Here is a 12806-nt window from a genome sequence, read left to right on the forward strand (position 1 = left end):
GTCTAGCAACACTCCTCAACGATCCGATAGTATGAAGTAATATATTTTTACTAAGAACCTTAGAAGAACAAAGTATAATTCATTCCATCTTTCCAGCTCTTGGTTAACCCTTAATTAGAGTATGGTTTAATTATCAAACTCTAACTTGTTACCATTATTATAATGAACTGTGAATGACTTAAGAAACTCATTTCTTAATTCATTCAATCCCCTTGGCCAAGGTTTTATTCATCTCAGTCATTATAATCATAGAGCTCAAACTCTTTACCGAGAGTTGACGGATTCCTTATTGACTAATCATTAATTCTACAAGTATTTAAATCATACCCAATATCCATTCAACTAGCATCCTAGGGTATTAGGTGTCCAGAATCAAAGTATAATAAATACATTGTTAATTACTATGACAGTCGCAGGTCAAAGGAAACTCTATTACTATGTTCATCTTGAGAATATCCTATTGACAAATATACGGTAATTATAACCATTAGGAATTCTCAAAGTGAGTCAGTTCAATAGTCATATCTCTATATGCACCATCTATATATATAATTTAATAAATGAGATCTATTAATCTTCATCCAATGAAGACTATTATATATATATTGATCTTTCCGGATTATTAATGTCCTTTTTGATAATCCTATGACCAAGAACAATTTAGATTAAATTATAAAATATTTATCTCTCAATATTACGATCACTATCACAATGATAAATCTCTAAATTTAATCAAGAACGTTATTATATTAACATTTTAATATAATAACAATAATAAAATATTTGACACGTGAGTGATTGGATTGTGGTCATACTACTTATTCCCAACAATCTTCTAATAGATTCTAAATTAATTCACATAAACAACATTCAAACTTCACTTAGTTAACCACATACACTTCACTAAAATAATAGATCGCAATCAGATTGAAATTAAAAATTAATAATCATAATAATAATACAGAGATTAAAAATTACAACAGGCTAAGTTGTATTATATATTTCAGAAATCACAAAATAAAAAATTGCAAAATAAAGAACAATTTTCAACTAGGAGAGCTTCAATGAAAAAATCCACATACCAAATCAGCAGAAGAGCCTCCTTATAATGCAGCAACGAGAAAGTTTAACTCTGTTGTGGTTCATCAGTGAAGCTTGAAAGATGGCTTTGAATTCTGAAATTGATGAGTTTTAGGTCAATCATCAATGGAGGTTTTGTATTTGTTGTGCACGAGAAAGAAAAGATCAAAGAGACCAAAGTTAGAGTTGAAGAATGAAACTACAGACAGAAAAAGAAAGAGAGTAACTGAACGAGAGTGACAACGGAGCGAGTGTGACGAAGCGACGACGAACGCGAGAGCAACGGAGTGAAAACGACGCGGCAGCACTGGAGAGGGAAGGTTGGTGAAATGGCGGAGGGGAAATGGAGAAGGCGCGAATTGGGGGAAAATGGTGAAATGGCGGAGGTAAAATGTAAGTGGTGAATTGAGGGAAACAAGGGACACGAGAAATAAACGCGGATACCAATCTTTTGTTGATAAAAATCCACGACAACTTGGTCGATTTTAGTTAAAATAAAAATCAACATTCTAACCGCCTATTTAATAAATCTATATCATTCATTAGATTTTAAAGAGGGATCTTCATCGTTTAAGTTTATCGACGACAAAGTGGTCGATATTACAAATATTAAAATAGACGGTCTTTCCGTCGATTTTAAAGAAAAAAATTTTTCACCCATATTTCTGCCGATTATGTGACGATAATATTAAATTATTATAAGGCCACTAAAATAATAGACGACCTGGTCGTCGATTTTAATATTTTATTTTTAATTTAATTTTTTTATTTTATCGACGGCAAACCGTCGAAAAATATCGACAAAAATATGGCCGTCGATTTTTAGTGTCGATAATTACGCTATTTCTTGTAGAGTATTGAGACCAAAAAGTGATAATTTTAGAAGTGAGCGGTAAAAACTCAATATATTCAAACCTTAGCTAGTTATATCTTCTATTTTATTTAATTAAGTATTTAATTTTGATTAACTGCAGGAGAAATTTATATGAAACAATACCTAGGATCTGTAGTAATTAGGGGGATGACGATGATGACTATCAAAATCTGTAGTGATTAGGATTTTTTTTTTACTATTTGATTGTATTTTATTTATTTGAATTTTTATTTTATTCGTACACTTAATATTTAATAAAATCATTATTTGGTTTTAAATATTTAAAATTTGACTATTAATTGTGTAAAAAAAATTTAAAAAAATAACAAATAAAATTTGACTACTAATTGTGTTAAAAAATAAAAAATTATTGAAAAAAAATCCGACGTTAATCGGCGACAATTTTCTGCCAATAATCAAATAATTTTTGGACAAAGAATTCGCTAGTAATTACCGTTGGATTAAAAAATCCGACGATAATTTGTTACCGATGAGGATTACACCATCAGATTATTTTTTGCGTTAAATCTGCGTAAATATATTTCAAACGAATTATTTTTATTATTCTACCGGTAAATTCAATAGTACTCAACATTTTTCTTATAGTACAATTCACCTCTAACATTAATGGAATTCTCCCATTGTTCTTAATTCTTTTCTTTTCATGTATGTTTTTCTATTTTCCTTTCAATGTTGTCTTTTTTTTAACCTCTGAACATCACAAAATTATGTCAAATTAAAAAATAGAAAAAATATTTGCTCATACCTTAATTAAAGAGAGAAACAATGACAGAGCTATGGCTAAAGCCTGAATTATAAGGACCCACTTTGAATTATAATGGTAATTAAAGGAATGACAAATGCAATTTCTATAGGCGTTAATCAAAGATTTCTCACTTCAACTTTTACGAGTTTCTTAACAAATGTAATAGATTTAGAGGACAATTTTCAAATTACGGAGAAGTTGGGAAGGAGCAAAAATGTAAGTTATAACACGGAGGAGCAATGGTGGCATGAAAATTAGGTAGTGTGTGGTGTGAGTGGATTGCTGTTTAGACGAAGAGGAGATGAATTACCAGTAATAAGTGGGTAGAGAGAGAAATAAAACGGTTTAATTTTCAAAATATTGAATATGTCTAAACCATTTTTTTTTATTATTTAAACGATTTAATCAATAACTCATCAGTTAAACTAAATATTGATTTAATGTTCGATCAAAATAAATTATGGCTTAGATACGATAACTTTAGTTAGAGACATCATTGTTTGTATATTTCTTTTTATTAGCATAAATTTACGTAATTTAAAAGTTGAATTCATATTTTAAATCTTTGTTTAGAAGGCCAGTGTCAATGACTCAATGTATAAAGACCAAAAAGAAAAATTAAGAAAATAGAAAGCAAAGTAATCAAAGTGGAATTAATATATACTTATATAGGTTATTAATACATTCAAGTATTCAACAACCAACTGAGATACACACACACAGAGATAATAACTAGAGCCAAGTGTCATGAAACTAAGGGAAACACAAGAGTATACTCTCATAAGTGATACACTTCTTGCGTTCCTTTATTCTTATTAAATATCTGAAAACTAAAGCTACTAGAAACTGGCTATGTATGTTGTCCTCTTTCTCTTCCACCACATCCATTATTCTTCAGAACTTGATGCTGCAACATTAAAGCAACCAACAAACAAATCAACTCAATTTATAATTACTAATAATTTTTAAGCAAAAAGATTATACATTAGTGTTTAATTAATTAAGCTTTTGCACGTATAGATGCGCATCTATCTATAGGCTCAAGTGTGGTAGAGTTCGTTATGGTGTAAATGTAACCATGTATGCAAAAATGTAAAGTAAAATAAAAATTATATAGTTACGAGAATGTGCATAAGTTGGAATTTATGCAACTAATTAATAGCTAGCAATTGTGGTTACAATTTAAACAACAAAAATACTATGTGCCCAATCAAAATCGATTATTATGTATTTGTGTATAAATATAGGTGTAATAATTTAACTTTAATTTTAATGTATATTTTATATTTTAATATATATTTTATATTGATGACTGATTTTGGTATGTATTTAGTATGATTGTTAAAACAAATGCTTAATATATGGGTATAGTGATGCATGTCCCTCTAAAAAAATTATATATAAAATCATGTGAGAATATTAGAATAAAGTGCTCACTAGACATATATGCATCGATGCAGGTTCCTTAATTTTTATTATTTTTAAATTTTTTAAACACAAAATTAATTAGTCTATTTAGGATTTAGGTTTAATTTGAGAGAGAAAGTATTTTTCAAACGAGAATTAAACTAAACATGTTATGTATGAGTCAATTAACATACGTGGCGCAGTTGGTGGAGGTGCTAATCTTGTAAGGGATGCTAACACCACATTTTCCGGGAAGAGACTCGGCATTCGCGACGATAAGGCCGCGAATGGAGCCTGCGGCGGTTTTCAGGCAGTTGCATGCAGCTTGGCGGTCAGGGGTAGTTTTGGCGGCCGCAAGAAGGCTCTTAACGCCGCCGCAACACCCCGGAGAAACTGGTCCACCCTTTGTAAGGTATGGGATGCATGGTGATAGGGCAGAGTTAACTTGACCACATGAGATGGCAGCATGGACTATTGGTGCACCCACAATGGCCATGCAAACCATAAACACACATGCAACAACCTTGATGCTGGCCATGTTACTAAAAGTAATATGCCTTAATGCAACAATGTAATATAATTGCTTTACTTTGGTGTTGTGGATACTTAATTGGAAATTGTGGCACTTTTATTGTGAGTACTTTGGGTGCAAGCTGTGGGGTTTATATAGAAGAGTAGAGTAGGGATCATGCAACAAAGGAAAGACAAATATTAGATGTAACATTTTTTATATATTATTTTTTTTAATTTAATTTTTGATACACAATGTAAAATAGTTTTGTACGTGTATTCAATTACGTATAGTTACGTCGGTAAAAATAACTATCTTTTATATTAACCGCATGAATAGTAATTCAAAAGAACTGATGTGATTGAATAACTATATAAGATGTTTTATACTTTTAATGTATTAAAATTAAATTTTTATTTTTTATTATAATTTTGTTTTTTTTTTATATTATAAAAATAATGGATAAAAATTGAAAAAATAAAAAATTTATCTGTTATATTATTAAAAAAATTAAAATATACTCAAATAATAATAATAAAAATATCATTTTTCTAAAAAAAATTAAAAGAACATCAAAATAAATTGGCTATAGGTATAGGTACAATAATATGCAGTGTCATCAACCATAAGAGTTTGTTGTTAGTTGGTGCAAAATTCAATTAATGCTCTATGGAACGTGTACCGTTTCATCTTTTAGCACCTAGCTTAATTTAAGTTTGGAGCTTTTAATTTGCTTGTCGGTAGGGCAGGAGATAGAAACACAGATGAGTTATTAGGTACATTCTAGATTGAATTGAACTACTAAAGTAGTGATCCCATATGTGTGTGTGTGGGGGTTTTTTTTTCTAAATATAAATTATAAATATTAGATTTAGTAATTTAATGAAAAGCGATAACAATAACAATGACAATGTGCAATCCAACAATAATAAGATAGAATACAAAAGATTGTTAATTTATTTATGATTGATGGGATAAAAATTGCTCAATGTTAATTTCTCTATAGTTTATTTAATAAAAAATTATCTATTATAATCATTACAAGGTACACATTATTTAATGGTAGTTTTTTAAGAATTTATGGAAATATTGCACATTATTTAATGGTAGTTTTTTAAGAATTTATGAAAATTTTTAACAACGGCTGACATAACTGCTGCTATATTAGAATTTGTTGTTATTTTTCGAAAATTTTAAACTGTCATTATTTGTTATTGTAAAATTTTCAAATTTTTTGTGGTGGTTTATAAACGCTGCTATTTAAAAGCATAATCTTTTTTAGGTTTATATTACGTAGATTTTTTTTATTTTATATTATATTTTTTAAGGTCAATAATAATCTAATTTTAAATTTTTAGGTCTAGAAATTTTGATATATATTATATTATAAATTTATCCTTTTAAAAATTGAAATTGATCGAAGAAGATTTATTAATCGATGATGTGAAAATATATATGATGTGTGCATTTTGGTTGAGTGACATCCAAAAGTGTTGTGCTTCTAGTTGGCATAATTCATAATGCACAAAGCATAACTCTTATTTAAGCTCAACTGCTTAAGCTAGCTAGTTAACGACCTAGCACGTGGACAGTTCCATTTTCAACTTGTTCAGTTGTACCAGATGCTAAAAGCAAATTAATTAAAAATATAGTTGACACAATTAGGGACCGACGATTGAAGTGAAAATTTTTTCTATTTTTGTTTCTTATTTTCAAATTCTTATATTAGAAAATGGCAAATTCTTTTGTGTCTATGAGTTTGGTACTGAATTTGTTGAACTTATCTTTAATTTTATAGTAAATTTTTTATATTTAAAAATTATTTATTTTTATATTTTTAAATTTAACATTAATTTTTTTCTTTTTTTAGTAAATTAGACATCTATATATAGGCATCATAGCAAACATCTTAAAAAATATGATTGGTGCATCAAAATAGATTTTATTTCTAAAGAAACGATGAAAATATAATTCGTTGATTCATTTTATTTTAAATTAAATTCGTAATATTGAAATAAAAAAAAATTTCATATACTATCAATATAAAAAATTTACATGGACAACTAATCATACCGTATCACTACAACAATTCCTTAAGATAGCGACGGTTTTTTTGCAGCGGTTTTATAAATGCGCCGCGAAAAGACATATTGCGGCACATATAGCGGCGGTTAAAGGTTTGGGCTGCAATTAGGCCGACATTAAAACCGCCGCTATAGTGCTGTCATGTTGCCATTTAGCGGCGGTTTTAAAACCGCCGCTATATTGCCGGTCAGATTAACATTTTGTGGCGTCTTTTCGAAAACTGCCGCGATATGTCCGCCGGTGACTTCTTGTTAGGCATTTTGCGGCGGTTTTGATTTAACCGCCGCAAAATGCGTGTTACCACATATTGCATTGTTCTCTTTAGAAATAACCATCTGGGTATAATATAGTTAAGTGAAGACTACTTTCTGAAGCTACATATGTTTAAATCATTCTTACTTAAACTCGTAACACTTTTTCTACATTCGGTTTACGATAAAAAATTCACAAGTTACTTGTAACCTTTATATGTTAACTCATGTGAACAAATTTACCACTAAGATTTTCTTGATTACGTTATTGGCATTTAAAATTTGCATTCAATCATGGATGTAAAAGAAGAAAATAAAATCAAACTCTGATATTTATGAAGTTAAAATAAAGTTCTAGAGAGCATACATCAAAGTTACTCCTCTTTGAAGTTATGCGTTACTAAACCTAAACCAAGAATAAACATGTACAACTGTGACCCAAATCATTAAACTAAGGAAATCAGCGTAACTGTTATAATAAAAGATCAAAATTTCTCTCCAACATCATATTGACCTGGCGAAAAAAACTCTGTTATGAATCTATGGGCTTCACGTTTCAGAGGATCTGATATTTCATCTCCATACCATGGCATCTTATTCAGATCAAAGCACATTTTCTTAACATGTATATCATCTTGTTTATCTTGTTGGTCTTCTAAAGTTTCATCATCTTCATCCGGAACCTTATTCAGATCAAACTGCATGGATCTATCAACTGCGACAGAGGATACATCATCTAAAATGTCTTCTGAATCAGACTCTTCTCCGTCTAGACTGTCAGGAACTATTTCTCCGGAATATTCAGGTACGACTGAAAATATCAACATGCACATAACAGAATGAGTATACATAAAAGGAATTGAGAACTCTGGAGTTATTAAATACTGACTTAGAAAAACAACCAAACTACAAGATCCTAAGACAATTTTAAAACTAAACACAACTTTTCAACAATTACTATCACCCTTGTTAGTAGTTAAGGCAATTTTCTTAAACAGAAGCTCTGTAGCAATTGTTGTGCTTGCAGAGAATGACAAAAAGTCCTCATTTTTTATCAATCATGTTCCACCGTCATGTTATGTTCACTATTGTTTTCAAAACGTATCACTAGTGAAATTATATTGCGTAATACATAGCAAGATCATAAAAAATGCAACCCTAAGAAAAACAACAACTGTAGAAGGAATAAAGACCAAACGTAAACTAACTTTTCCATATTAAAATCGTTGAAAGAACCAAAAGTCTGCTTTTACTCATGAGAATTCACAATAACACAAATATTTATCTGCAAAAAAAAAAAAAACTACACAAGTATAAAGTAACCAAAGAAAACAAAGTACAACGCTGATTTTATTTAACTTAGTTTATGACAGAAAGATCATTTTTAAATTACAGTAAAATGCTTCATACAAAGCATTACGCGACATCATCAAAATTCTCTGAGGCATTTTCTACGAGGTCTTCTATATCTTCCTCCCTTGTCAACAATAAATCTCCAATGTCACCTTCCGCTGACATGTTCAACCCTGGCTGTGGAGAAAAACCAACTTCAGCTTCTTCATTCTCTTCTCCCATGTCATACAAATCCCTTGGTTTCACATGAACTACAACACTCCAATCCTTAGCTACTTCATCCTCCACATAGTATACAAGCTGAGCTTCTGATGCCAATAAGTACGGTTCATCTTCTTCACGATTACCAGTGTGTATTGGACGAGAGAAATTAACGCTGGTAAGCCCCAAATTGTCTTGTTTGATGCCTCTACTGGTAGTGGTATCAGCCGAAACACATTTGAACAATACCACTGTGAAGGAACAACTGTAATTCAATTCAATTATGTCCACAATTTTTCCATAATACGGAACACCACCAACAGCCACTCTATTGTCACGCATGCTTGCATAACTTCTTGTATTAGATGATACATATACTCCACTATTTTGTGTTTTCATCCCATTTTCCTTTGTTAAAGTTCTAAACTTGTACCCGTTAACATTGTACGCCCCAAAACGTCTGGCCTGAATCATGGGACCGCACGCAAGCAACTGCAGGTCTTTCGATTGAGGCATACTTTCCATAAGAACCTGAAACCACATAACATTCATGCTTTATATTAAAATCGGTTTTCATATAGTACTATTTCCAGGCCAAAAAAACATTGGTCAGGTTAGTATTCTGTCAACCTGATGCTTGAACCACCGAGAAAATTCTGCATGGACGACACTATCTATCTTAGCTTGCGACCTTGTCTGCTGACGCAAGCTTCGCTTTGTCTTTTCCCTAAATGTACTTTATTGGAGACAAGAAAATTAGTCCAACTAGTCACTGGGAGCAAAGAGTTATATTGGTGTTTTATAAATACATGCGTATACTTACTCAAGGAACGGAACCACGGCATCGCAGTTGACTAGCACATGACGATGAGCTTGATGTTTTTCCATTGAAGTGAGTTCGAAATGCGAAACAGCCCCTAATGCTTTTCCAATAGCTGGGAACATACTTTCCCCTGAATTATGAAGAACGTCAACGGGCTCATCATCAACTCGCCCTGGTCGGTTGATTCTAGTCTCAATATTATCCAGATACCTAGAACAGAAAGTCAGGATTTCCTCAGATAAATAGCCTTCTGCAATTGAGCCTTCCGGTTGTGCCCTATTACGAACATATTGCTTCAGACGTCCTAAATACCTTTTGTATAAATACAATAAAAATCTCAGTATATACACAATTAATTGAACTGAATGTACTAAAGGGGTTTACAAGCAAGCTAACCTTTCTATTGGATACATCCACCTATAATGTACTGGTCCACCAAGAGTAACCTCATCAATGAGATGCACGGTGAGGTGAACCATGACGGTGAAGAAGGATGGAGGAAAAATTATTTCCATCTGACACAAGGTTTGCACAACATGATTCTGAGGTTCAGCAAGCTGCATAGGGTTTATGGCTTTCCCACAAAGTTCTCGGAAAAATGATGACAAATTTGCAATCACATTGGACACCGGACTCGGAAGTGCATTCTTCACCAAAATTGGGAGTAATTGTTCCATCAGAATATGACAGTCATGACTTTTCAACCCAGATAACTTGCGCTGTCGCAAGTCAATACAACGAGCAACATTGCTAGAGTAACCATCTGGAAAGACCACATTCTGCAAAGTCTTCAGGAATACATCTCTCTGTGAATTTGACATCGCAAATATTGCAGAAGTATACTTACCACCTTCCCCCGGCCATAATTCCGGCCTTATACCCATGCATTGTAAATCCCTGCGAGCTTTAAGATTGTCTTTTGATTTGCCGCTATCGTTTAAGATAGTGAAGACCACATTGTCACACACGTTTTTTTCTATATGCATCACATCGAGGTTATGACGCAACATCTGGTCCTCCCAGTACGGGAGGTCAAAGAAAATACTCTTCTTTTTCCAATGCGAGTCATCTTCATCCGCATCCTGACCATTGCGTCTTTTTTTGGATGTCACGCTTGAACTCTTCCCAAATGAAACGTGCACATTAGACTGTTGCCTCAATACATCTGTTCCGGATAACTTCTTTGGCGGATCTCTACCTTCAACCTGCCCGTCAAATCTATTCTGGTCTAGTCTGTATTTGTGTCCCTGATTTAAAAAGCGTCGATGGCCCATGAAACACCATTTCTGGCTGTCTTTCAGCCGCTGTGGCTTAGCATCCAAGTTACACGTAGGACAAGCTAACCCACTGTGCGTATTCCAGCCAGATAGGTTCCCCAATCCTGGAAAGTCGCTAATAGTCCACATCAGTGCCGCACACATCTTGAAAGTGTTTCCCTCTTTGGCATCATAGGTTTCAACCCCATCCCATAATTGCTTCAACTCATCTATCAAAGGCTGCAAATAAACATCTATGTCGTTACCTGGCATTTTTGGCCCAGGAATAAGCGTGGATAGAATCAAAGATGTCTGCTTCATGCAAAGCCAGGGTGGTAGATTATACGGAATAAGAATCACAGGCCAGATGGAGTACTTTATGCTCATATTCCCAAAAGGATTAAATCCATCGCTCGCCAAGGCTAGGCGAACATTGCGCGGATCCGCGGAAAAATTAGTATACTTTGCATCAAACTTTTTCCATGCTTCAGCGTCCCTTGGATGCCTAAGAAAACCATCGTTATTAGACGCCTGTTTATGCCATAACATATCACTCGATGTCTTGCTGCACATGAATAACCGCTGCAGTCATGGTATGAGGGGAAAGTAACGAAGACTCTTGGCTGCTATAGGTTTTCCTTTTCTCTTTACTGGTACGTTGAGCCTAATAATAGAACCCTTTTTAGTCTTCTGCTTCCATCTTGAACACCCACAGTTCTTGCACCTAGTCAGGTTTTCATCATCACCTCGGTACAGCATACAGTCATTTGGACAAGCATCTATCTTGGTGTATTCAATACCCAGCTTTCTTATTGTCTTCCTAGCTTCATACACTGTCTTTGGGAGTTTTGCTTGTTCGAATGCGTCGCGCAGTAAGTCAAGAATCATTGTTATTGCCTTGTCACTCACACCGCACATACACTTGATATGGTAAAGCTTCACTAAAAACGATAATTTAGAGTACTTTGAGCATCCGGGATATAACTCCTGCTCTCCATCTGACAGTAGATCGTTAAAATCCCACGCCGCGCGACTTGGACCTTCATACAAGCTCGGTAACACGTCTTCATCATCTTCTGCATGCTCGATTGCTGTGATGTCCTCACTCACATTTTGTATCGTGAAATTGAATGCATCGTTGACCATTTGGTGCATTTGATTCACTTGGGATATCAGATTTTCATCTTCTCGTCCCAATCCAGGCCTCTCTTCAACCGGCTTCTCACCATGACGCACCCAAATAGTATATCCAGGGGGAAATGGTCGTAACAACAGATGGTCGTATGCATCCTCTCTTGTTTGCATAAGTTGAAACCCGCATTTAGGACATGGACACTTTATCATGCCATCGGAGGATGCATTCGCAAACGCAAAGTCTAAAAAAGTGTTCAGTCCTTGCCTATATTCCACACTACCCCGTGACTTTGAAATCCAGGTCTTATCAATATCTAGTATAGTATCAGAATATATCGAACTAATTAATAGTGACGTACGAGATATGAGAAGACAAACTGGTAAAAATATGCATCCATCATAACTATGACGATATAGTTTTAGCTAGCAACTTAGTTTTAGCATATTACAGTTGATATGAAATTTAAAGTTTCTGTGAGTCTACTTTAAAGTGAACACCGTGTAACTAATGTCTTTATTAAATATGTCATTACTTCAACTTGTTTTAACTAAATTATTGTGTAGCTGTCATGCAACTTGGTTGAAAATTGTTTTGGTTTTATATTAACTATCATCGAAAAAATTAAATATTACAATCCAATAATGATTTCAAATTTTATGTTACAAGAAATTATAAATTCAAATCAATAAATTATATTTTATTCTCAGCCACCTTTTAATTTGGAATAAAAGTTCCCTTACAGTCTTAATTTAGATATATGGTGCATTAGTTGATTATCATTTTTAATTAGAGTTGGTCAAACTGGATTTTGAATGAAAGTGATCTTATAAAATTGATTTTGAATAGAAGTGAGTTTCTGCCAACATAATTTATGTTTGGCAATTCTATACTAAAATTGATTTTGATAAAATGAATTTGTTTGGATAATATTAGTTAAAATCACTTTTAGATAGAGAATTTGTATATTACTAAAAAAATATAATATTAATTTATAATATTAGTTTTTAGTATATTTAATCGGTTTAATACTTCTTTTTAGTATATTTTTTATATTATAAATTTTA

General features: G+C 32.8%; 3 protein-coding genes across 3 annotated transcripts; all 3 read right to left on the bottom strand.

The window, feature by feature from the left end:
- Positions 1–3359: 3359 nt before the first annotated feature.
- Positions 3360–4770, bottom strand: LOC107627746 (non-specific lipid-transfer protein 4). The gene is made up of 2 exons (XM_088503829.1): positions 4322–4770; positions 3360–3627 (listed from the first exon to the last, which is right to left on the bottom strand). The coding sequence occupies exons 1-2, from the start codon at positions 4663–4665 to the stop codon at positions 3615–3617; spliced, it is 357 nt and encodes a 118-aa protein (XP_088359955.1). The 5' UTR covers positions 4666–4770; the 3' UTR covers positions 3360–3614.
- Positions 4771–7459: 2689 nt separating this feature from the next.
- LOC148575262 (uncharacterized) lies at positions 7460–9002 on the bottom strand. The gene is made up of 2 exons (XM_088506147.1): positions 8480–9002; positions 7460–7785 (listed from the first exon to the last, which is right to left on the bottom strand). The coding sequence occupies exons 1-2, from the start codon at positions 9000–9002 to the stop codon at positions 7460–7462; spliced, it is 849 nt and encodes a 282-aa protein (XP_088362273.1).
- Positions 9003–9347: 345 nt separating this feature from the next.
- LOC148575263 (uncharacterized) lies at positions 9348–11180 on the bottom strand. Its single transcript, XM_088506148.1, has 2 exons — positions 9748–11180; positions 9348–9663 (listed from the first exon to the last, which is right to left on the bottom strand). Exons 1-2 carry the CDS (start codon positions 11178–11180, stop codon positions 9348–9350), a joined length of 1749 nt encoding a protein of 582 aa, XP_088362274.1.
- Between the last annotated feature and the right edge of the window lie 1626 nt (positions 11181–12806).

The sequence above is a fragment of the Arachis ipaensis genome, chromosome B2 (assembly GCF_059453495.1).
Source record: "Arachis ipaensis isolate K30076 ecotype BB chromosome B2, ASM5945349v1, whole genome shotgun sequence".
Taxonomy (NCBI): Eukaryota; Viridiplantae; Streptophyta; class Magnoliopsida; order Fabales; family Fabaceae; genus Arachis; species Arachis ipaensis.

What these genes read in the sequence shown, in the direction of transcription:
- LOC148575262 (XM_088506147.1), bottom strand. Translation starts at nt 9,002, where the DNA reads ATGATTCAGGCCAGACGTTTTGGGGCGTACAATGTTAACGGGTACAAG. An exon ending in GTTGAACATGTCAGCGGAAG is followed by an intron (nt 7,786 to 8,479) that starts GTGACATTGGAG and finishes TGATATTTTCAG; the next exon opens with TCGTACCTGAATATTCCGGA.
- LOC148575263 (XM_088506148.1), bottom strand. Translation starts at nt 11,180, where the DNA reads ATGTGCAGCAAGACATCGAGTGATATGTTATGGCATAAACAGGCGTCT. An exon ending in TGGATGTATCCAATAGAAAG is followed by an intron (nt 9,664 to 9,747) that starts GTTAGCTTGCTT and finishes TTTATACAAAAG; the next exon opens with GTATTTAGGACGTCTGAAGC.
- LOC107627746 (XM_088503829.1), bottom strand. Translation starts at nt 4,665, where the DNA reads ATGGCCAGCATCAAGGTTGTTGCATGTGTGTTTATGGTTTGCATGGCC.